This window comes from Argopecten irradians, chromosome 2 (genome assembly GCF_041381155.1).
Source record: "Argopecten irradians isolate NY chromosome 2, Ai_NY, whole genome shotgun sequence".
Classification (NCBI taxonomy): Eukaryota; Metazoa; Mollusca; class Bivalvia; order Pectinida; family Pectinidae; genus Argopecten; species Argopecten irradians.
The window spans coordinates 49,564,887-49,592,132 of record NC_091135.1 but is presented as its reverse complement, the minus strand read 5'-3'; the positions used below and the strand labels follow the sequence as shown (position 1 = coordinate 49,592,132).

General features: G+C 32.6%; 1 protein-coding gene and 1 long non-coding RNA gene across 2 annotated transcripts in view; one reads left to right on the top strand and one right to left on the bottom strand.

Moving 5' to 3' along the window:
- LOC138315802 (uncharacterized) overlaps positions 1–11,134 on the top strand; it is a 24,223-nt gene extending 13,089 nt beyond the window's left edge. Inside the window, exon 3 of the long non-coding RNA XR_011207527.1 lies at positions 11,059–11,134. This is a non-coding gene — a long non-coding RNA (uncharacterized lncRNA). The remainder of the gene's footprint in view (positions 1–11,058) is intronic.
- On the bottom strand, positions 7,212–27,246 carry LOC138315801 (forkhead box protein F1-B-like). The gene is made up of 2 exons (XM_069257073.1): positions 25,877–27,246; positions 7,212–7,915 (listed from the first exon to the last, which is right to left on the bottom strand). Exons 1-2 carry the CDS (start codon positions 26,973–26,975, stop codon positions 7,785–7,787), a joined length of 1,230 nt encoding a protein of 409 aa, XP_069113174.1. The 5' UTR covers positions 26,976–27,246; the 3' UTR covers positions 7,212–7,784.

Below are 27,246 nucleotides of genomic sequence, written 5' to 3'. Positions count from 1 at the left end.
AGATTGCAGTAATTATAACATTTCTTTAGCTTACACAAAATGTACGTGCCATTTATTAATATTTTTATGACAATAACATACCTTTCATATTGTTTGCGAATTTTCACGATAATACATCTACAATGGAATTTATTTCTCCCTAAGTTAAATTAAAAAAAATAAAATTCGTGCTTAAAGGTTATGACTTTCTATCTTGCTCATTGTTGATTTTGCCTTCCAGTTTCTATCAGAAATTATTACTTGAGCTAATCTCATCGCCATTGCCATTCATTCTGATCTTAATATATCCCGTTATCAGAGATGTAAATTCCTATCGCTGTTTATTACTTGTATCAATCATAAATGAAAGCTTGCGAACCCGAGAGATGAATTGCATTAATGAAAATACAAGTTGTAGTGTTTATTGATAAACAACACTTGTTAATAAACACGTTCTTTGTCTTCACATTTGCTGTGTAAGGCCAGTGTTTAGCACTGTTCTGTTACAGTTGATACATTTCGGATTAGACAGATTTGAGATCGCATCCGATTATAAGTATTAGTGTAACAAGTGTCTATGTTCAGTAACACAGACGATAGGTTTTTGGCTATCAAGCATCAATTCCAAGAAACCAGATTCTATATTTGTTCGGAAACTCAACGAAAATTCAGTTGAAAATAATGGAAAAATGGCGTTTATTCTGCTTGGCCATACGGCCATACCACATTAATATCACTATAATTTCTTTTCTGTATTCTAACTTGATAAAGTCTGCGTCGAGTAATCTGAATTATTTTTCGTTGAGGAAATATTATTTGAAAAGTTCTTTCTATAATTCAATAGAAGCGGTGATAAGCGAGGTTGGTGTATTTTGTAAACAATATAGTTTGGCCCATAACCATTGCTGACACTTCTATAATGACGAAACAGATGTATCTAATTGTTTTCTCATCGTGGTTTTGATCATATATCATTTTTACATGATACCTTTTCATTACAATTCCTCCTTTATCAACTTTTAACAGTTCCTTTTATTTTTATCACTGTTATCCCTAGGTAATTCATTATTTTTATCACTATTATCCCTAGGTAATTCATTATTTTTGTCACTGTTATCCCTAGGTAATTCATGGTTTTTATCACTGTTATCGCTAGATAATTGTTAATTTCATCGCTGCTAATACTAGGTAATTCAATATTTCTATCACTGTTATCCCTAGATGATTCATTGCTTTTATCACTGTTATCACTAGGTAATGCATTATCTTTATCACTGTTATCCCTAGGTAATTCATTATTTTCATCACTGTTTTCCCTAGTTAATTCATTATTTTCATCACCGTCAATCCTAGGTTAATAATTATTTTCATCACTGTTATCCCTAGGTAATTCATCATTTTATAACTGTTATCCCTAGGTAATTCATTATTTTCATCACTGTCAATTCTAGGTCATTCATTATTTTTATCACTGTTATCCCTAGGTCATTCATTATTTTCATCACTGTTATCCCTAGGTAATTCATTATTTTTATCACTGTCAATCCTAGGTAATTCATTATTTTTATCACTGTTATCCCTAGGTAATTCAATATTTTTATCACTGTTATCCCTAGGTAATTCATTATTTTCATCACTGTTTTCCCTAGGTAATTCATTATTTTCATCACTGTTTTCCCTAGGTAATTCATTATTTTCATCACTGTCAATCCTAGGTAATTCATTATTTTCATCACTATTTTCCCTAGGTAATTCATTATTTTCATCACTGTTATCCTAGGTAATTCATTATTTTTATCACTGTTATCCCTAGATGATTCATCATTTTTATAACTGTTATCCCTAGGTAATTCAATATTTTTATCACTGTTATCCCTAGATAATTCATTATCTTTATAACTGTTATCCCTAGGTAATTAATTATTTTCATCACTGTCAATTCTAGATAATTCATCATTTTTATAACTGTTACCCCTAGGTAATTCATTATTTTTATCACTGTTATCCCTAAGTAATTCATTATTTTCATCACTGTCAATTCTAGGTAATTTATAATTTTTATCACTGTTATCCCTAGATAATTCATCATTTTTATAACTGTTATCCCTAGGTAATTCATTATTTTTATCCCTGTTATCCCTATGTAATTCATTATTTTTATCCCTGTTATCCCTAGACAATTCATCATTTTTATAACTGTTATCCCTAGGTAATTCATTATTTTTATCATTGTTATCCCTAGGTAATTCATTATTTTTATCACTGTTTTCCCTAGATAATTCATTATTTTCATCACTGTCAATTCTAGATAATTCATTATTTTCATCACTGTTATCCCTAGGTAATTCATTATTTTTATCACTGTCAATCCTAGGTAATTCATTATTTTCATCACTGTTATCCCTAGGTAATTCATTATTTTTATCACTGTTATCCCTAGGTAATTCAATATTTTTATCACTGTTATCCCTAGGTAATTCATTATTTTCATCACTGTTTTCCCTAGGTAATTCATTATTTTCATCACTGTTTTCCCTAGGTAATTCATTATTTTCATCACTGTCAATCCTAGGTAATTCATTATTTTCATCACTGTTTTCCCTAGGTAATTCATTATTTTCATCACTGTTATCCTAGGTAATTCATTATTTTCATCACTGTCAATTCTAGGTCATTCATTATTTTTATCACTGTTATCCCTAGGTAATTCATTATTTTCATCACTGTTATCCTAGGTAATTCATTATTTTCATCACCGTCAATCCTAGGTTAATCATTATTTTCATCACTGTTATCCCTAGGTAATTCATTATTTTTATCACTGTTATCCCTAGGTCATTCATTATTTTTATCACTGTTATCCCTAGGTAATTCATTATTTTCATCACTGTTATCCTAGGTAATTCATTATTTTCATCACCGTCAATCCTAGGTTAATCATTATTTTCATCACTGTTATCCCTAGGTAATTCATTATTTTTATCACTGTTATCCCTAGGTAATTCATTATTTTTATCACTGTTATCCCTAGGTAATTCATCATTTTATAACTGTTATCCCTAGGTAGTTCATTATTTTCATCACTGTCAATTCTAGGTCATTCATTATTTTTATCACTGTTATCCCTAGGTAATTCATTATTTTCATCACTGTTATCCCTAGGTAATTCAATATTTTTATCACTTTCAATCCTAGGTAATTCATTATTTTTATCACTGTTATCCCTAGATAATTCATCATTTTTATAACTATTATCCCTAGGTAATTCAATATTTTTATCACTGTTATCCCTAGATAATTCATTATCTTTATAACTGTTATCCCTAGGTAATTCATTATTTTCATCACTGTCAATTCTAGATAATTCATCATTTTTATAACTGTTACCCCTAGGTAATTCATTATTTTCATCACTGTCAATTCTAGGTAATTTATTATTTTTATCACTGTTATCCCTAGATAATTCATCATTTTTATAACTGTTATCCCTAGGTAATTCATTATTTTCATCACTGTTATCCCTAGGTAATTCATTATTTTTATCACTGTTATCCCTAGGTAATTCATTTTTTTTATCCCTGTTATCCCTAGATAATTCATTATTTTTATCACTGTCAATCCTAGGTAATTCATTATTTTCATCACTGTTATCCCTAGGTAATTCATTATTTTTATAACTGTTATCCCTAGATAATTCATTATTTTTATAACAGTTATCCCTAGGTAATTCATTATTTTTATAACTGTTATCCCTAGGTAATTCATTATTTTTATAACTGTTATCCCTAGATAATTCATTATTTTTTATAACTGTTATCCCTAGGTAATTCATTATTTTCATCACTGTTATCCCTAGGTAATTCATTATTTTTATAACTGTTATCCCTAGATAATTCATTATTTTTATAACTGTTATCCCTAGGTAATTCATTATTTTTATAACTGTTATCCCTAGATAATTCATTATTTTTATAACTGTTATCACTAGGTATTTCATTATTTTCATCACTGTTATCCCTAGGTAATTCATTATTTTTTATAACTGTTATCCCTAGGTTATTCATTATTTCAGTATCATATCATATCTATTGAATAGATAATCAATTTAATATGAAGGACGAGTGGATGATATGCTACTTAGGTTTAATGTTTTAGAGCATTTAAAAATAACTTAACGAATTAGAAAAAAACCACATTAACTTTGGATTTCGAGATCCAAAAACAACGTGAGTAAAGTAAGATTTACTGCCGAGTTGTCCCACCTTCCGTTGATTATGACGTCACAAAAATCATGTCAAACGATGACAGCATAGTCGCCGGATGGTGGGGCTAATCGAAGGTACATTGTACTTTATTCGTTTTTAGATCTCGAAACTCCCGAATTCAAGAATGCTTACAGTTATCCAGACGGAGGAAGCATCAGGTGTGACTACATACTGGCTGGCGATTGGTCGAAAGAAAGACTAATCGAAGAAAAACCACCAATCGTCTATCACCTATTTTGACTTTGATTTAGAATTTTTGACCCATAGTATCATCCAATGTCGCCTTGTTAAGGTTGTCAAACCAGAGGTTAGTAAGAATTGATAAAAGTATCTTTTAGTTGATCATAATACTGTCCGGTTCCACGTCAGTTCTTTGATTCCCGCACCTCCGACATTCCTTACAATTCTATTGCCCCAACGAGTCATTAATCCGGAATAGGAGTGCTAGTAGTAGAATTTCAGACTAGTTGTCACCGCGGCGACTGGGTATGCCGATTTTGTTATATGATTGTTAAATCCACGTACATTTATATAAGAATATGTAGAGAATATAGAAGAAATCATATGTATAATAATGTAATATAACACGAGTGAAGACTCAGAATTCAACGCACTATTATAATTTATTACTTTTCATTTTTTTTTATTAACCACTGTCTACCATTGTATTGTATAAGTATTTGTGCCCCTTGATTAACAATTTAAAAAAAAACAAATCACGCGCTAATCGCAGTTTCGACTGATCAAGAGTATTTCAGCTTTGATGTTGAATGAAGCATGGATTCTCGGGGAATAATAACGGACGGTCCACTGTGCTCTGAATTTTTGCCGCCTGATACCATACTGGTATCAGTAGATATGTCGGAGTCAATGAAAACAGTAAAAACTATTTACATTTGCTAATCGTTGACCGTTATTTAAGTAAATTAAATCTGTTTGCCAAAAGTTTTGAAATAGGTCATAATGGTATGGCAAGAGGCTTATGGTCCTTAACGTCACCGGAGTTTGGATACAAAAGGAAACAAAGACATCTAAACACTAATTATTGGCCCATCATTCTCTTATAGTCAGTCAGAAGTTTTATCAATTTGACCTTTTATCTATGAAGGGTAATTGGTTCCATCAAATATGTTGATTCAAATTATTTTTGAAATTTTAGTCATTTCGACCCCTTTTGACATATAATTCACAATGTTGATTGGGTCGTATGCCTATTTGTGCCAAAATGTGGTAATATGTCGAGACATCCTAACCACTCGGCCACCATGGCCCCATTAACTCTTCAAATGTTTAGTACAAGTTCATTGTCAAAACGTTTTTTTATATGTCTATATTTTTCTTGAACTGCTTGAAACTCGTCGTGGTGATATGATTTTGATGGGCGCTTTTCTTTAAGGTTTCTAAGACTTCAATAACTTCGAGTCGAGGTAGATAAGCATAATAATTGTTACATGTCCAATTAAAATTTAACAACAAAGTTAAAATCATTTTATATCAGGTGAGGTTTTTGACGAAAACAATTTTTTATACATTTTTTAAAATTATCTAATGCGAGATTTTACCTTAATGATTTTAGATTCCAAGTCTTATTTCATCTTAATAACCGACGAAAATCATGTTTGAGGTACTGATATTACGATAACTTGATTTCTTCAAATTTCGTGCAATGATAGCATAACTAAGCAATAATAACTTGCCATAGATTAGAAATATGTAATTGATGGCAGGGGACGTGTGTTGCTTGCAACACTTACTTTAAGCTTGTTTATCCGGATGTGTAACCCACGTATTCTTTTTAGAAGTTTTATCCATTTAGTGTTAATTTAGATGTGTTTCCCAGCTTAACGACAAACGTGAAGCTGTCAATTTCTGTTATTTTTACCAAATACCCCCGCCCACCTCCTTTTTCTTCACATTTATTGTCCATTACTTCAAAGGTTGATCAAATTGTTTCTTTCAATGATATGTTTATTTTTTTATGAATATCCAACATGTTATGGTAAATGTTTACATTACTAATGTAAAAATGAGAGCGCCAAAACGTTTTGATCAATTACTTTTGATTGATACGGTTGTTTTGAAATAAATAAATTTTCTAATACAACTGGTCATCTGATACGCGACTTAGCTCTATTCATTTTAAAGTATCTTGTCCTAAGCTACAAATTGAAACACCCCTGCAAACTGCTTACACTTGTTCAATACATCAATCTTGCTTGTAACAAACATTTTCATCAATTTATAATTTACTTCATCAGCCTATAAAAGGGGAAATGACATTGTCATTTGTAACGTCGCTTCTGATTGGATGATATAACGGCGTAATGATTCCATAGAAAAAAGTCTCTCCACCAAATTTGAATTTCGAAGAGATTATCTATAGTAGATTTCTTGATCATATATTGTTGTATTCAGATGAAACTTGCATCAAATACAATAAACTGAATTATAAAATAGGAATAAATCGTTGCATTATTTTGCTTATGTGCTGACAATCTAAAATAGGAGGCATTGCTTGTTTTGTTATTTCAAATTTAGACTTGAGTTGGATATTATATTATATCTGTTTCGATGTCCATATAATTTCAGCGAAGACGAACTTGATATTTCTATATAAAGGTGATGATGTTTTGTAGATTACAGGTCGTTTTTTCTTTACCTCTGGCATGCCTTTGGAAATTTATCGGAGTAAGCTGCTCTTGTTAATAGTTAAATTAACGCAATAAAGATGTGGTTATCTGCTTAGCACGTCAGGAATAATATATCTAAATATTCCTTTTGTGAAAAAATAAAATGTTCCACGTTTTAAACGCGTAAATTAGAAACCGTAGATACCATTATTTGTTCTGTTATTGATAATGTAATTGGTTTGTAGAAAATTATCGATACCTGTAAGGAGGTAAATGTATCAAAAGCAGCGCTAGAAAATGTTCCTTGTATAAAATATTTGAAAACATGAATCTGAAATAGTTTTAAGATTTTTTTTTTATTCTAACAATATAATATATATTTATATTTACAACATAATTGTATACATTTAAAATACGTTCACAGATTCACAACATTTACACATATAGGTAAAAGTGTATTTCCTAAGGTCACATGAAAACGAGATCACAGAACGAGAGTTCACGTTATCAGCTGTTCGTTAATGGTCTTTGTGAACTGCTCTTTGACAATATGTCACCAATTTATTGTATCAGTTCTTAATATCCATTTTAATGAAGAGAATATGTTTTATTTTATGTTGCCCACATTTCAAAATGTAGCTTAATTCTGTACTTATAAAAGTCTCTCGAATCTCCCGATACTTGAATCATTTAATGCAGAACAACACCGTTTTGAGACAAACACATTCTCATCAAATATTTCGTTTTTCAATAAGTACATCATATATCAAAGTTCAAAATAAATTACAAAGTCAACATGATCCACGCCGATTGGCCATTCCCAATATCGTGTCATGTCCAGTTGAGCACCTGAAGTATATATAGGTCAAAGATGATATCAATGGATGAAAAATGTCCCGGAGTCACGTGGTCACATGGCACATTTCTCGAAATACGGTGAATGGTGGAGAGATGCGTTCATGCCGTTGGTACTGTAGGGGAAGTAAGATTTTCTGTCACATGATGTGTTCTGGTTATAACTTTGGGGAGGAAGTCTCATGCCTGAAAAATATAATGAAGAATGAAATTACTTTAAGGCTTAAAATCAAAAACAGATATATCGAACAACGTCTCCAGACTATCAATACGATAACAATAGGAATATAAACGAGTAGTCAACTTCTGAAAAATCAACCGATCAATGACAAAATTACAAATATAGAATACTAATTTGAATTCGCACACGTCAAGTATTTTGTAGCAAAGACAATATAACTAGTGTGCCGAAATATTCACATCTATAACAGAGAAAATGACATAGTACAAAGTTAATTAGCAGGTTTCTTTTTATATAAATTGTACACTGAAGATACATGTATTTCTAGAACAATGCGGTCAGTTTAAAAGCTGATATTATAACACCATTACTTCTTATAACCACACCTAACAACAATTTTACTAGAACAGTGTCTGCATCTTACGGTAATTATGAAAATAATGAGCCGATTCAGAGGCTATAGCTCAGAATGTTTTGATATTTTATTATTATTTGTTCACTCATGAATTTTAAGTTAGGTTTTCTGTTGGGAATATGACTTTTAGTTAATGTGCAATGCATGCAGATTTTATTGTTGTTATAATTGCATTCTATAGCGTATCGTTATTTTTATCATTGTTAATGAATTCCAAATGAAACAAAACATATATCAGTATATATTGAGTCACCGAAACGCTTGAACTGGGCGGATTCCCAATGGCGTAGCAGCCGTATAAAACTGGTTGGCTGGCAGAGATAATCGACGGTAAATGTCATCAGAGAAATTACGGATCGGTAAAAAAACGGATTATTAAGATAAGACAAAGCACCTACGGACACACGGATCTGAAAATAGCTTTAACTGCTTGGCTCGGATTTGTTGAGTAATGCTGCGACATCTCGTTATGAGAAACCAGGCGATAGTAACACTAAGAATTCCGTCTGTTTAATGTTTCGCTCCGCAAAAATGTGTTTTTCCCGTGACTTCTTGCTCCGATTTTTCGTCAAACCTATCCTTCACCACTTTTTACATTACATAAATGGTATCGTCTGCGCACAGCTGTTGGGTTATGCGATGTGATATTTAGTGATCAAGCCAAGCTAACTGACGTAGTAGATTCGTGTATATCAAGTAGCCATTCAATAATCATATCTAAAATTAAGAAATCAGTCACGTGATTGATCTTCTTTTACCACGCGCATATTTCAAATATCAAGAATCCTCTGTCAAAGATGAGATAAGAATGAGTTCTGTACGAAACTGTATTAAAAGGGAGAAACGTTAATAGTATACGCTGTCTAAAATCAAATGCATTTGAATTATAAAAATATATTCAAATATACGGCTTTCCGCTAACATTTGAGCAAGGCAAGTGTATAGTTTACGTAAGAAGAATTTAGTAATCTTCAATGTTGTTGCAATGTTTTCTTTAAAAGTTATTTATCAAAATTATAATTTTAATTTCACGGGTTCGAATATCACTTTTGCTGTTTTCATTGTCGCATCAATTATCATCACTGTGTTTTTTTATCTTTCGCAACACTAACTAATTATCTAGATGAAAGTTCGGTGAGTATTTCAGCAAGCATCTAACTTAGAACAATGTGTTTCTGATTTTATAAATCTATCAGAATATGAATATTGTTCATAATTATATTATATTGCATATATTAATATATAATATATATTGCTTACACTTTCAACTTGTAAACGGCGTTAAGACTTATCTTTTATTGTATCCTATTTGAAATCACCAATAATCGGTGCATAATTCGTTATTTGTAAATTAAAAGAAGTATATCTCTGCCATTGCGGGTGGGTATTAATTGTGACATCAAATGTTAATTAGCGAGCGTGACGTTATAATTTTCAGCTCACAAAATGATTGTGTCACAGTCAATGTCTACCCGCAAGGGAAGTAACTCTGCAATAAACAAGGAATACATAAAGGCGATAAATTGTCAGTTATTTTTAAAATGCATAACTTTCAAGACGAAAAGAATAACAATGACACAATGAATTTTGTAGTCACCATTTGTCAAATATTTAATATGTATGCAACTATCAAAATGATAAACGACAGGACAGAACTTATATAAGAGAAAGACGCCATGAAATAGCGCTTTGCGAGATTTATTTGACCAAACAGCATTTTATTTTATTAAATTAAAATATTTTTAAGATTATCATTATTAATGATGATTTGGGTTAATGATAATACATTCATAACGATGTTAAAAGATATATTGTAACACTATCCAATGCATCAACATATGTTACTTGGAATACTATTGTTAAGACTTGTTTTCAATGTCAACAAATGTTTTATAGACAGACAGACAGACAGATTCTTTATTTCCTCAATATTGAGATTACATGTTTTACACGAATGAAATGTTATAACATTAACTCGATTGAATCAAAGATAACATGGTAACTGGTGCATAAGTTACATATTTTGTGATAAACAATGCAGGGTATGTACATAGGCAATTGGTCAGTTAAGCTGACATTTCAGATAAAGTGTCACTTTGTAAGAAGAAAATTTACTTTAGAGATCATAAGCTCTACGTATCGGGCAACTCCGATGATGCAGCTTTCCCACTCGTCATTTTCTATTTCCATGCAAATTCTACTACCCAGAATAAATAAATATTGATCATCATCTTCGAGTAAGTCAAATTTCACATAGTCACTAACTTTTAACGTATTTACAACATGTTCTAACAATGCATCCCTGGATTCGTATAAGGATGGATACTGTATAAGGAAGTGCTTAGCAATGTTATCCGTTTCTTTCCGACACAATTTACAAATGACACTATTCGTTTCTGATCTGTATGAAAGTTTATAAAGTTTGAAAGTGAATAATTCCACAATAGCCCATGTCTGTTTTATATGGATAGAAACGATATATGAAAATATGTACTTTGCAAAATTATCATTTAATTGATACTAGGTTTACGTTATTAAGAGTTTTTAATATTTCAGTACAGAAATATTGATTGACGTGTTTTTGGCTTAGTTGGAACACAAAATATAAATCCAATGGGACAAAAGATAAATACATTATGTGTTCTGTTTTATATGTCACCAACCTATTTTCGTGTAGATTTAATTGATTAAAAAACATTTTTGAAAATTTAATAACGATTAAATTTCTTTCAGGTTATTGAAGGAAATGAACTATGGATATGTACATGTGATTACACAATACAATATAGGGGCATTCTAATACATGGTAATTATGTTTATTTTATAATAATATGCAAATATTGATCGCATAATCCATTTTGACATAAATATATAATTGTGTTCAAACAAAATACGTATTGATATAAATAAACTGATATCAATTTAACAAATGTTTCGGCTATATTTGTTGCTACATGTATATAGCAATTTTATATATTAATATTATGATTTAAACCTTGATATCTTGAAAAAAAGTGATCACTATATATTCTAGCTTATTTGATTGTTGATTTAAATGCTTACATCATAAGCTAATATACATGTTTTGTATTTGTATATTAATTGATACACCTTCTAGTAATTGTATTATACTATTTGTGTGTTATTCCTATGTTCCGGTGTAGCTATGTACAAGCCTTTACACTAGACGCGGGGTGGTCCGCCGAGGGAGGGATCACCTACTCACCATCTGCTTTACCACTTGGCCCCCCTTCCATGGCAGATGACATTTACAACCTCTTTTATTTGTATTGAAATACTCAAGCATAATCTAAAATAATACAAAATCAGTAATTCGTCTTTGTAAATAAAATTGGATCCTACTCGTAAACCAGGCGATATTTAGCAGCATTCTAGACCACCAGAAAGAGGCCGTGTGCTCACAAATTATTTTGACCCCTTGGGTGTTAAAACAACACCTAGGTAGTTAGATATATAGGATGAGGCGGAGACAAGTACTAACATATGGTAGAGTAGAGCCCCGGTTATCAACTACTGCTATCACTCCGACTACTCTCAAATTCTTATCATTGTTTTCATCTCCAGGCTTCTCTACATACACTCATGTGAAAAAAAGATTTAAAAAAATGAATTGTGTTTGAAAAGCTAAACAGAGGGCGCCTACATATCAGTTAAAATGTGCGATTTGATCTGCGCTTACGGAATATACCTCGCGGTGTAGTAAGTTCACAGACTATATAGTGTCATTATCAACATTACTCTAACGCTTTGTTTGTTCTTTTCCTTTGTATACTTCATCCAACAAGTACGTGAACTGGTGACTGTTTAACCTCGGTATTAATGCTTGATTTACTTACTCATGTTATCAGATTTCTCTGTAATAATAACATGACATCCGGCAAATTACATCCGGCAAATTTTACTTTTTGAGTCCTGAAGCCATTTTTTTTCAAGAAATTGAATTGGCTTCATGGAAATTTAACAACACTGTTGAAAGTGTGCTTGCTCGTAAAAGCATTGTGACAACGTTTAATAAAACCCTTTTGAAAAGCAAAATACTTGATAATCAAAAACAATATCCGTTATATCGTTTTATCTGATAAAACCGTATTTTTGTCAAATTTTAAAGTCAGCTTTATATAATAATTATGCGCTGGGTTTGGATACATATAAAACCATATATTGTGTTTTTTTACGAATTAACAGTTATGAAGAAACACGTATTCTCTATTATATCTATTACTGTATTAATTGCTAGGTTGCAGTTACTCATGTGGAAGTAAGTGGTTGTGTGTCTCCTGCCTGTACCTGCTTACTTCCCGTCAGTTATTATTATTATATAAGGTTGTTAATGATTTACAGATTCACATATATACCTGCCATATTTTCATATCAATCACGTGTTTTTCTTTTCTTTTGGCGTTTGATGTTTTTGTACTTATTTATGTTCTTCGGAATTTCATAAATTTACCTTGCGTGAATATAATATCATTGATTATACTTTTCTTTTAAAACAGTTGCATCTTATGAGCTTACATGAGCTTTTTTGATTTCCCACGTTTCATAACATCGTTTAATCCCTTTATACACTCAATAGTAGAAGATTGCGTTTGTGTTTGTGTTGAAATAACTGTTTAATACGAAATACAGTCAACACAAAAATAATGAAGGATCTCTGTACATAATTTCTCTACTCTAGTCTTTTTTAAGGTGAACGACCAAACAGTTTCAATATTAACATCGATAACCGAGATGTTCACACAGAATGGTAATGGACAGTGGTTTACTTTGTACACGTTTTTTCATGTTCTCGATAAGGCGGGGAAAGATAACATACGGCCAATATCATTCTAAATGTAACTCTTAATAGCCATTTCTTCAGAAGTTTCCATATTAGAAACCACTTTTGCAATGTATACTATGATACCGTCGTTAAAAAGTAGCGATCGGCTTGTTTCAATGATGAAAATGGCAATGGAGATGAAATAAAAAATGAAGAATAATATCAAACGTAAATTCATAAATTACTGACGTTTTACCGAAAACATGATCTAATTTCAAAACGAAGAAGTTACTATTTGGTTTTATAGCAACGGATTAGCGAGAAGTACAAGGCTACAGATAGGAACAAGACACAGGCTCCTGAAAAAGCAAAGGAGGATGGTTACAATAAACAAGTTTTCCAAGTAAATAAATTGAAATTTAAGAAATTTCTTTGTATTTGTTTGTTTTAATGTTGAAGATAACAAAAAATTCGCTTAGCGTATTATTACCATTGATTACGATAATTAGTACAATGTACAAGTCATAATTTTATCTTTAGTAAGAAAAATGATGGTAATAAAATAACAATTAAAATTGTTATACCCCTATAAAATAGTTTCTATACAAAATATATCGACAAAAATGCCAATAAATGAACTGTTCCGTCGAGCGGTCCAAAGATCTGTTAAAATCGACTGTTAAAATGTGCTGTTGGACCGGAGTGACGTCACAATGAAGTATAACAAAACAGTTATCGACTGGGTTTTCGGGCAACAGATACTTTCTTGGACCCTCACACAAACTGTTGTCCTCGGCCTTCGGCCCTCGGCCTCGGGCAACAGTTTGTCTTCGGGTCCAACAAATCATCTGTTGCCCTCAGCCCCAGTCAACAACTGTATACTATCATTGATAAAGACATCTTGTATTATTTGTTAATTTCTATTTTGTTTTTACTTAAATCACTCGTATCTTTTTAATAAAAAGATAAATAATATCTTTAGGTTTACCTACATATAATTATATACATTAATGATTGTTACTTCTTACTTGGAAAGCTAAGTAAATATCATCACAATCTAACACCCATTATAAATGAATAGACACCCATTATAAATGAATAGGCATATGTAAATTGAATATAAGAATTACAGATATTTGGTTTATTGATGTTGACCTTCAGTCAGACGACACGGCATACCACGAACATGATAATATGGCGGATTACCTCACGCAGATAAGTGTATTGTCTACCTACGTACGAACACAAGACACGGCGCGTGCTTCCTTGGCATGCGTCCTAATAATAATACAAATGGCCATACTAATAACGGGTCCATGCTGGACTGTAGTGCAGGACTGGCAGGGGGTGCGGCGCTTAGATTAGTCTGAGTTACTTTATGAGTGGTCAGTAGTTGTAGATAATCTGTAGTACAGAAATGTTCTTGTTAACAATCTTGTTCTTGTTCACGTCAGTGTTCAATACTAATGTTCTTGTCCAATACCAAGGTGAATAGATGAACCATAATCTGATGCGGGTATTGTTTTGTTAAATAACCTCTCCTTTTGTTTAAACATTATTTTACCTCATTTATCTGATTATTGTTTGTGTAAATACAGTCCATTATTATTGGTTAACAAATATATAGGCAGTTTCCTGAAATCTGAAGAAAAAAACCAGAGTAAATTAATTATCTACTTATCGATAAATAGGACACCTGGTATCTTTTAAATCAAATAAGGATATTTTTGTCTTTTATTTGATTTTATATATAAACAACAAGATCACGCAATGATATATAGAAGCAATTTGGTCAATATTTCATACATTTTATTATATTACGTTGTTCACAGTTTTACATTTGCCATGACAAAACATTTGCAGCATTTGACAATTCAAATCTGTAGTTAAAGAAATTCCTACAAGTACCAGTATACGATTGATATAACAAACCGAGTGTATTATGATAGTATTTTTTGTATTTACGTATGTTTCGCTATGTTTTAATTAACTTTGTTGAAGATGGTATGATATTGATATTGTTATAGGCAAGTGTTAATTTTTATTGCATTATGCTGACTTCTAAATGCAATTTAACAATTTTGTTTTTGTCTTTTCTTTATGTTTTAATTACTCAAATAATGACTTAGGGAGCTGTGAATAAGACATGCGCTATTGAAGCTTTCTTTCAATTATGTAAAGAGAATATTGATATTTATCTTTTTAATAATTAATGCGTATATCGCTAATTCACTTTACGCTGGTGACTATACTAACGGCTGAACACTTTTGTGTAATATTTATTATATATAATAAAATGTATTATATATTTATGTATAAATTTCCTACATCTTCTCTAAATGATGCGAATATCGCCTCATTAACTACGGTCATCTAATAAAATAACTAGCAATTTTTTACCCTCCCATACCCAGCGTTGCAGGCCGGCTGACATCTCTCCCGGTCCAAGTTAATGAATAATGTCCTTACTACTGATCTAATATTAATTCAGACATTTAAGCCATTAACTCTGTTTTCTTATCGTGTCTGGTTACCAGCGTCTAATGATGTGGTAAGGTTCACTTACTGTTAATGACAACACGTTGGTCTGGTCACATGATTTACCGAAGTCAGCTAATTATAACTCTGAATCGTCATGGGAGTTGTGTTTCCTTTTAGTTACGTCATTGGTCACTAGCGAACAGGTGTTTTTGAGATCAAGGTCACGTTCTGGATTTGTTGTAAGCATGTATGAATACAAATGTCTTAGGTTCAGAACAGTTTTCGACAGTATTGGCTCCTTATTTTTTTCTTTTAGATACAGGACTAATTTTGTCCGAATTTTGAGAATCTCTACACTAGGTACAATGTGGTTATTACATCCAAGTGGAATAGATTCATACAGGGTACAAATGATCTTTGTTTTGGTTTTATATTTTATGTTCTCGATATGATTGCTGCGCTCCTTATAGCATATGTACTTTTCAAATATATTATATAATGCTTCATTTTTTTATTAGAGGATGAACTGTGTCAAGCCTGAAGAAAAGAAATCATTAACCCTACCTACCAGAATGTGATAACTCCTGGTCATCGCTGGTTGGGAGATATGTTATGTGTGGCCTCGTAAACAAAGGATTCTCGTCTTAGCTAAAAGATTATTAAATGATAGGTGAACAAGGTAGAACACAAAACTCGGATAGCTACCTGTGATTTTTTTCCGTAGTGAGTATTGCGATAATTTCAATAGTATAAAGAGTAAACTTGAGAAAAAAAATCATATGATATGTGCAATTTATATGTAATATTTAGGTTTCGATTTGTAATTCACATTTCAAATATTTTTGTCAGCTATGGTTTTCTGTCTCATTTGTTTAAATAAAGGGACATGAAATAGACTTTCAGTAGAAATATTTTTAGTAACAAGAGCAAGTATTGTAAGATAATAATAAATATTCCAATGAAAAAGATTAAATAATAAGTTATTAACAGAAAAATAAATAAATCTGTTTAAGATAAGATGATAAGATATTAACAGAAAAATGAATAAATCTATTTATAATATATATATTTTTAAAAGATAGAAAAAAAATATAAAGAAAGATATTTTCAAACCGACGAACAACTGAGAAATCTACAAAGTTGGGTTGGTTTTTACAACAAGGTATTGAAGAGGTCTTGACCCATTGCAAGAGATCTGTTTGACGTACACCTCTGAAGCACAGAACGTTGAACCTTCCGGAACACTTTGCTATATCTCTTACAAGTCAGTCTCGCTTTCTCGATGTACAATGTAGTTGTCCTCTAGCGTACTATTACCATTAAAATGTCGTCAGTAAATAACCGAAACTTCCATTGACCCACTTCTCAAATACGGTCACGAATTCGTCGTCTGACCGGAAATGACGTCAACTCATATATGTTTGTTTCAGTTTGAGAAAGGTAAGGATTCGATAGGAATTATAGCACGGTACTCAACTTAAGTGAAAATACTACCTCTAATTTGCATCACTTGCCATGTTTGAATTCAATATCGTGTTAAAGAATGACTCGAGACCTGTGCAACTTTGTAGCCAGTATGCGAAACATTTTATCAAAATAAGTCATTAAAATCGCTGGAAATGAGATCCGCTGCCTCCGTAACATTTGTTAAGGAGGTATATTTGTTTGATGAAGAATTGATTTAGCATTGATAACGGTTTCGTTATTCGGCAGGTATTGGCATGTGTCGTAATGTGATGAATTGTATATAAACATTTTTTTGAGGATAGTAAGTGGTCCAAGATCTTAAAAATAATTTTTCGTTGATGTCATGTCATGTTTCTAGTTAATTGTTCAATCATGGTTGTATTTTTGATGTTGGTGGATTAGACTGAAAATACTCACATTTGCGTTCAAATACACTCCATCTCAACTGAACAACAAATCAATAAACCTAACCAAAATCAATCACTGCGCTCAAAACACTAGGTTATATAAAACATATGTTTGTGATGTCGTTTAAATGTTAATGTGTGTAAATCAAAGTATAATAAAACTTACAACAGTAACTTAGCGAAATTAAACTAAATATCAAATATAAATTAAAAACTGTGAAACACTCGATTTCCTTCTCTACGACAGACAATTTGCCTCAGTGATATGCGTCTACTGTGAGAGCTACAACGCATACCCGTTCAGTAATAGTGTTGTAAATTGTGTTGTCAACGAATATTCCAAATAGATACACAGAAGTGTGATATTTTCAGAACAAAAAACAAAACAAACATGTTTCACACTACAAAATTGCACAAAATATTAAACAATGGTTTGAACGAAAATCAAGGTAACAAAGTATAGATTGACGTATCCAAAATCACAAACATATAACAGAAACAGGACGTTGGATGAGCATTTCCTAGTAGTACAGGTGGTCGTTGAAGCAGGAGCTCCGGAGGAGCTTGAGACGTCCAATACCTCATTGAAGACACTTCCACACAAAACACCAAATCTCTGAGATGGTGCTACATTCTCGTATGACTTTGTCAGAGCTATCGGAATTTGAGACATGCGAGGTGGATTGCACTGGACAGATGCCCACTCTAACACATGTCCGAGTTAGAGGTGACGGACGCAGCCAAAATACGGGCCATTATCAATCATTATACAGGGCACCAGACAGGGTTCGTGTATCATTTCACAGACAGAAGAGCTTCGATTTCCACTAATTCAACCATTACACAATATAAGCATTGTCTCTACATTTCATTTGTCGCAATGATTATTTGAAGACGTATTGTAATCCTTGTCTGCCTTCGAAATATTTTTATCTTCAGTTATTTGATAATTTGTTTTAAAACATAATTTCGTTTTTTAAAAATATTCCTTGTTTTCATATTGATTTTTACTCAATCTGAATTATCTTAGTCAAACTCCCTCATTATCCAACAATTCTCTCACGATTTTTCTCTCTCAATTTATCGAATATATTAAACATTTTAAAACAGCCTTTTTATATTTCTGGCTAACAATCTGTTGTAAAAATGTTACCTACTTAAACAACAGTAGTTCTGTGGTGTCGAGAGCAAGGTCCTCGTTTGTCTAGACTGGTATTCTGTTTTCTTGAATTAATTGTTATTTATTTTTCTTTTCTTGAATTAATTGTTATTTATTTTTCACCGATCTCAACTTTGATACAAGAAAAAGAAGCAAAAATGCTGAAGCTTTCTAAGAAAATGAGAAACGTTTGCTATTCATCTTGCAATTTTTCAGTAAATATTTTGTTTAAATTTGCTTAATCGGCTTTGAGTTCAGACCATTGGTTCGTTATGATGTTAACATTCAGTAATTTTGTCATTTTGACTTGATGGGCCACGAATTATTTTTAAACTCGTGTCTGTATCATAGCTATCTAAAATGAGATCAAAATTAACATTTACAAGCGGTGAATTGTTCTATAAAGAGTTTTGAGTAGCTTCGGTATTTTGGAAGGTGCATTCGAAAGAAAGTATTTATCTTAGATGTTTGAAAGTTTGAGAAGGTTTATGTCTTGAGGAACTATTGAACAGCTTTTGTTGTTCTAAAAGGAAGTTATTTATGTTATAAGTTTGAAAGGTCTTCATGAACCTGAGACCGTTGGGGTGCTCTGCACTGAAGTACAAACGCCACATGTATTGTAAACTACTTCAAAGTCGATAATTCCCGGAATTGTTTTTCTAATAGTTTAAACCCACGGAGCCTGATACGGGAACGGTACCCCCAAAGCAATGCAGTGGGAGAGAAAGCATGCGCGTCGGTGAACGCTGTGCTGTTACGTCACGCGCTAGGGGTTCCCTGCATGACAGCGCGGCCAAAATAAACAAACATACGCCAGTTATTATCATCGGATCGGGTCCAGAGCTCGGCTATCGTATCGATGTGCCATCAATCTCTATCAGACTGACCCACCAACGGGCCAGTGTATTCCCCCGAGGAATAGGGGATAAAGGCAGATTTTCTTCAGCATTTCTTTGATTTTTAACGCGACGAAAAATGAGAGAAGAAATAATAATACTGATTCTTCAGATCCAGGCTCGTTTGTCTTGGCGTGCAAAATCATGTTTTCATATCCAAAGATATCTCTTTATAAGATCAACATTGAGATTACAGATTAAATACGGCGATAGTGAACATCAGCCAAACCTGTCGTCAAGTACACAGAGGGATCGCGTCACTTGGTAGGGCGCTATGGTAATAGGAGAAATATGTAGGGATTTAGATTATGTACAGAAGAGAATTTTGATTTTGTTAAAACGGCGTAATCAGTTTTGTAAAATTGTATCTATTACCTGGCTCTTTGTATATAAGTTTTTTTACAAGTCTAGTATCAATTATTCTGATTCGATGAATGATATTTTTTTATCATTTTCCTTTTATTAATTTTCATTATAACATGATATTACACACATGAAAGACAATACACAATTTATCATTTCATACTTGAATATAAGCTACCACTTAAAGTACATACTACCTTACTAAAGTGATGTAGATGACAAGACAATCTTAGTATGGAAGCTTAAAACATAAGTGGTTCAAATAGCATATGATTATAAAATGTATATTGTTTTGAATTATTAGTGCATGATATGTTGTCATTTATCATATATAACATGTTCTACTTCTGAATGAAGAGACCACATTACAAGTTTAAGACAATCATGAAAATAGAAGCAAATACGCAGCTTTGACACCAAAATTGTACAGATAAATACTGTTTCATTTTGAAATTTTGAAATATGAATGCAAGTTTGGTATATATACACACATATATGTAATGATAATAAATGTAGAATATGCCTTACGAATGTAAAAAAAAACCCAGCGATATAGACTATATGTATTTATAACACATATATTTATATGGATGTTTCTAATTACAAGCATTTGTGATGTCAAAAATGTATGGACAAGTGTAGATGTCGTTTTTAAAATTTGAATACACCTGGTGGGGTATCTTACCACTTCAACTGGCTACTGTTTCCCAAAGTATATGATGTAATAAGACAAACATGACATTACAAACTTTAATATTTGCGGTGTCAGAAATGAATATAAACATTTATTGCGGTTAAACATCAGTACAAAGATTATGCCTTAGTTTTCTTTTAGATATCCATATACATATATATACACATGATATACAATCATATAAAGACTATGGAGCAGTTTTGAACTATCGTCTGGGAGATTACGCATAGATCTATCTAAACAAACCATTTGTGATCATGGGTAAAATTAAATTTTTCAGATTTATAACATTGTAAAATGAGCTCTATGTCTATGTGTTATTTAATACAATCACCAACTTACTAGATATCTCTAATTTGGCGTATTTTTTCAAGTATCATTAGTTTTAACTTCAGATTAAAAATAAATAACCACTTATCAAGCATTAGACAGAATATTCCGTGACATTTCTGCTGGATGTAAGAAACTCTATATATAGTCAGTGAATATCAGTTTCCTAGAGGAAACATTCGTCATTTGCATTCCATTGATTGTATAATACTTAATACATCTTGTAACTGTTTTTGTAAGTTTTCGGAAACAAATTAATACTGAATTAAACATCTTACGAGTTACTTTGTTAGAGATATAGACAATAACGTTTACAAACATTGCTATTCTATTGTCACGTGTTGGTATTTGACTAGCATTATGCTACTGAAGTGTGCGTATTGTGATTACGTCGATTTAGATATTGGTATACCACGGATATTACAGATCTGTATCTGTATGACACCTTCGCACGCGTAAATCACGCGCAGATCGGATAATTATGACGTGTCACATGTATGGCGTTCTATCTAAATTACGATCTGTGTATTGATCATATCAGAACTTGCGTGTTACGTCACCAGTAATGTTCTAGACGTCACATCCGTCAATCTGACTCAGTAATAGTAGATTGTTCACGGGTCGGTACCCGTGTCAGCCAACATCTCAAAGGGCCCATAGAGATCAACCTCGGAAAATCTCATGGTGTAACATGTTGATCGAATCATACAGTAGATCAGATAAGGGAATTGGCAACATTGTACAACTAAAATGACTCAAATAAATATATTTGTTTCGTTTTCAATTCAACCCACTCTGGAGTCGGTATGCGTTGTCACTTCAAACCAGTTTCACGTTACTTTTCAATAATACTCCGATTTATCTTTAATTTCTTGTGGAATCTGGATATTTTGTTATTAAAAAATGAGAAAGTAAAGTGTTTTTTTATAACATTAAGAGTATGAAGCTAATTTTTAAAAAAAATGATTAAATTATTAACAATTCTGGCAATAAATTATCAATTTGCATAAATTAATTTGGATTACAATTACTTACTTTTCTTTGTAATAGCTAATATACGCTCTCTCGAGTAAGTCGTCATGATGCTACGCTCTTCTTAAAATTTATTTATACTCATATATGTTTATTTCAATTTAGATAACTGTGTTATTTATACCAGATATATGTTTATTTAATTTATATTATTGTGAAGTTTTTGGATACGGAATTCATTTCACTAAAGCTATAATTGACACCAATCATTATTTCTCAAAGCGATTCCCAAGTTGAAAATGGATTAAGAGAAAGCAATTGTCAAACGAAATTTGCTAACATGCCGTGCTGTTGGTTTGATTTGATATGGCTAAACTTTTATAGTTCACAGTACGAAGCACGTACAGATAAGTTTTTATTAAAATGTCCAATACGTGTCGGAATTTTTATTACTATAGATAAACACGTCACCATCCCAACACATGAGATGTGTATTCCATTTAGCTGTTACTGCAGAGACGGAACATGTGTATCGGATTTTTTATTTTTATTTATTTTATTATCTTTTTATTTATCCAATTATTTATACCGGCGTGGTATTGTTTAGTACTTGTCAATTAAGCTAATACACCAGGTTATTAAATCTCGGTCTACAACGAAATGTTCATATTTTTTGTGTATTTTGATAAGTAACTGAAATATATTAATTTTCGAGTTATAGATATGTAAAATACCATTATTGTGTGGGTATACTTTGTTGTTATTGTTTTAATTTTATATAGGAAATATATATATACATTCACATATCGGACGGTGTGCATCAAAACCACAGACTCTATATGCTTAAAACAAATGATTGAAATTATTTATGTTATTGAATGCAATATATTTTAATGCTATGAAATGATAAAAAATCAATTTGATAATCTATTAATATTATTGATTATTCCTGTAACAATATTTCTATAAACACAATATCTGCCGAAATTCAATTTATGTTTCTATTCTCTATGACGTGTGGGAAACCTAAACACAGTTACAACTTTAATGTATGTAATTTGTTGTCATTATCTTATTCTAAGATGTTTTCCTAACATGCATTGTGAAATGCGATCTATTTCCGTGAATTAAATAGGAAAGTGAGGTATGCCAATGAATTTGTCACTTTAAACATGCATAATTGAACAAATTGTACAAATGTCAAATCAAGTATTTCTACGAACGTAGCATTTTTTGTAAAAACTTCCACTATGCTGGATATTTTTGCATAAATTTCGGAAATGCTATTGTTGGACTAAATTGCTTTCCTTTCTTGGCTAGTTATTTCTAGTGTCATATTTCTACAGAAACTACAATTTGTCATAAAATATTAAAGGAATACATATATCATCTCTACCATAAAGAGTCGGCTTTCAAAAGTTTAAACGTCTTAACATACGGAAGTATTTTATAAAACAAAAACAAAAAAAGTCACTTGTTTTTATCCGACAATTAATATTTCTCGAAATTTAGTAATTGGCAATTATTCTCAATAACACATTAAACGAATCTTAATCTATTTCTTTAGTTTTGTTTTTATTAACATGTACATCATCATCCTTATATAAACTGATCGTTATCGCCATTCAAAATCCTACTGATAAGTTATGTTTATGGGGGAGAGAATTCTACGTCAGGCCAATTAGCGTTTAACAAGTTTAAATACTAACTCAGCCGCCTACACAATGTCCTGAAGATTCGTATATTATTAAGACAACTTCATTTATTCCTTGGAAGGAATTTCGTATCTACAAAAAAAGTTATAAGTTTTTAAACAGAAAACCTGTGTGTTCTAAATTCCGGAATAGCGTTTGGTTTTATCAACTCGACAAGGGGAGGTTTTTACATGGCCATTAAAGTCGAAACTTGTCGGAGATGAGGTGAATAATACCAGTCACATCTCTGGGGGAGGGGGAGATCTTCGTGGGGAGGGGGCCGGCGGGGAGCGGTCTCAGACACAACGATACGTCACAACACGGGCGGATTAATTCAGAATCTATAAATTGTACGGTATGGCACAATCAGATCATAATCACATGAAAGTTTGTGTCGGGTGGGATTCCCATGCCCCCTTGGCCTATTACTAGGATATGACGAGCGAGATTTTTAGCATCTGTCGTTCAGAGAGTTTCACTTGATGATTTAATAATCGTGATACGCTGAAGATTTATTTCTTTAAAAAATGCAATATCAAAGTAAGATATTTTTGGATAATTGCGCTGTAGGTTTCTGCAAAAAGTTTTCAGCGAACATCTTATTTAAGATATGATAACTATGAAAGAAATATACTTAACTGTTGTAATGCTATATTCTACTCCTTTAGTGATGTTTAGCTATCAAAATATACATGCATAAGATTGAATATTTTATTTTACGGTTACATGTTCCAGTTCAAAAAAATGACAATATTCATTTGAGATAATTAATTATATTTTTTTTATAATTATTAACACTATCCAATCGTAATAACGTTTTTCCAGAGCTTATCTTTTTATTTTCCCGGAGAATGAATAATGTTCCTGAATCGTTTATTATTTATGAAAACAAACGCGTCCTGGAAGTAGTTCAGAACTAAAATCAGCCCCAAGGGACCGGGGTTTGGGCAGCGTCAGACCCTAATGCTTGCCTTGCAAAATCAAATATTTTGTTCCCAAGTTAAAATGTCAAAGTTAATTTTCTACATTGGTCTAAACCCTGCCACTGAATGTCTTAGAGACCCATTGCGCTTTATAATTGGATCAAGAGAAGGGGGGAAATGTGGGCCGAGATTGATAAGTATGAAAACGTGATTAATGTTATATGTGTTTTAATCACTTGCCTCTGGTTGGAGGCTTCCGTTGAAGGATACCAAAAAGCAGGCGGAAAAAAGCTTTTTCTTGTCCGCGGAATGAAAACGACCATTGTATTATTTTTGTAAGGTTCTCCGAATTGATTAGCGTCACGTTGACAGATCGTAGTCCACCCAACATTTGTATTCGGAACATTCAACGTCCGGCTTTATTGTTGGTGGCACACACGGCTGAAATCTTAACCATACGGCGACTTCATTAAAATATCACTTTTCCAAATTCTCTTATCAATACATATCTTTGTGGATTTTTTAACACATAAACACACATGTTCGCTTCAAATTGATGACATTTCATGCCAAAGGTTGTGTTATCATAGAGTAGGCACTGAATCGGAGCTACTTTTTATGCTAGCGCCATATTGGAATCCCTTAAAAGCTTTACTTTCCAAATTTTATATCATTGAAGTTCGGAATTTCTTTGAGAAATAAATGTTTTCGGCTTAGGAAAGCGTCTAACTGTTCTGATAACATCGGCAAAATTGGTGTAAACAAAAGCAATCTTGTAAACTAAAATGAATTATTAGTCAGAAAATATATTATTGAAAAAATAAATAGCCGATATACTTCAGCATTTTCTTCCTCTCGTCTATAATGTCAGAGGCCTTCGTATCTAATTTTAGGATATAATGTAATTTTTCATAAAGGAATCATTATTTAATTCTTTATTCTAAATAATAAAAAGAATACAAAAATTAAATATGACTGTGGTAATAATAACTTGCTTTTAATTGAATTCACAGGATGTTTAGCTTATCAACCTCTGTAAATTAAACATTAAAGCTTTGAAAATTTACAAGTCATTTCGCTAACTACTGTTTTTACAGAAGGCAATTTGACGAACTCACAATTATTGTTAAGTATCTGTAAAAACTAAAATTTGTGCCTACATAGGTTTTGTCTGTTGCCAATTTTAGAATTAGATATATAATTTATAAAAAATGCTTTATATACAAGATAACCAATTCTGACAAACTGATAATTACTACAAAAATAAATAAAAACAACCGCAGATTAGACTCCCGAGAACAAGGTGTTCCAGAGGAGTATGCGCTCTCCTCTCCATTGACGACATCAGCCATACAACAAAAATTAATGTGAGAGAAACTTACCGGCTAAGGCAAGGTCCATTGGTTCTGTGGACGCCGTCGGAACATGGCCGTATGGCGAGTGGTCACCGGAAGAAGAAGGGGACATACTAGGAACGGATCCGGTACTTCCGGCCGGACTCAGTGGCTGTTTAATATAACGCTGTGATGACCATGAGGTTGGAGGTAGGACTCCTTGCATGGAGTGATCACGTTCGTACATTGCGTTGGTTAAATTAGCCGTAGCTGTATAGTCTGTACTGTCCATTCCGGCCATAGCACAACTCGGTCCGTACCTGCCGCTCACGTTGACCGCCATGTTGACGTTGAATCCACCACAGTTAACGTTTGACGACATGTTGTGTTGTGGTATAGGGGGATAACTAGCGTGGTGTTGCAGACTAGCCCCGTTCTGAGGACTCATCATTCCACTTGTGTCATAATTCTGCGTCGTCGCAGCGACTGAACATGTCTGCATCGCTGCCATTGACGCCATATTGGCATTTTGATGAAAAATGTCATAATGTGTTCCCATGATCCCAGGATTGCCGCCCATACTGTTAACTCCTAACATTCCGAAAGGCTTTAATGCCTGGCATTTTCTTCGGAATCCTCTCGGTCGCCTTCTAAAAGAACCTTCCTCGAACATAAATTCCGCGGCCGGATCGATAGTCCAATAATGGCCTTTGCCCGGCCTGCCCAGACCTTTCGGAAGTTTGATAAAACATTCATTTAGAGACAAATTATGTCGGACGGAGTTTTTCCATCCCTGATAAGCACCTCTGAAAAACGGAAACCTTTGTTGTAAGAACTGATAAATTTCACTTAATGTACATCTTTTGTTTGGCGAAGCCTGCACTGCCATGACGATGAGAGCGATGTAAGAATATGGCGGCTTTTCCTGTCGTCTAACTCCGACACCAGCTTTCTTGGCTCCCTTTTGAGTCGACGAGGGCGAGTCGGGGCTCATCGACGATGTCGTTGTCGGTGTATCGTCGGATTCGTCGTCTGAATCGTTTTCCTCGCTGACAGAACATGGTTCTTTCTTGGGGACGAAACTTTCCTCTTGACAATGAAGAACTCCTCTGAGTTCCGTAATATCCTTGACGTCTGTTGGGTCCATGTTTATTATTTTGTATACTACTAGTGTAAACTTTCCGGTGTAAAACGCGAGAGAGGAAATCCCAACTCTCAGCTCGTATACAACTGTTGAAAATTCTTCCGAACTAAAATGTCATCTTTCTACCAAACACCAGATATATAACATAAAATATGACTGGTTGTAGGTTCTAGCGTGGTAGCCTCAGTGGTGAGATAATTCTATCTACATCAGATGGGAGTGAGATACGACAGCCCTGATAACTCTATCATACGTTTGCACGGCTCTCGTTTGA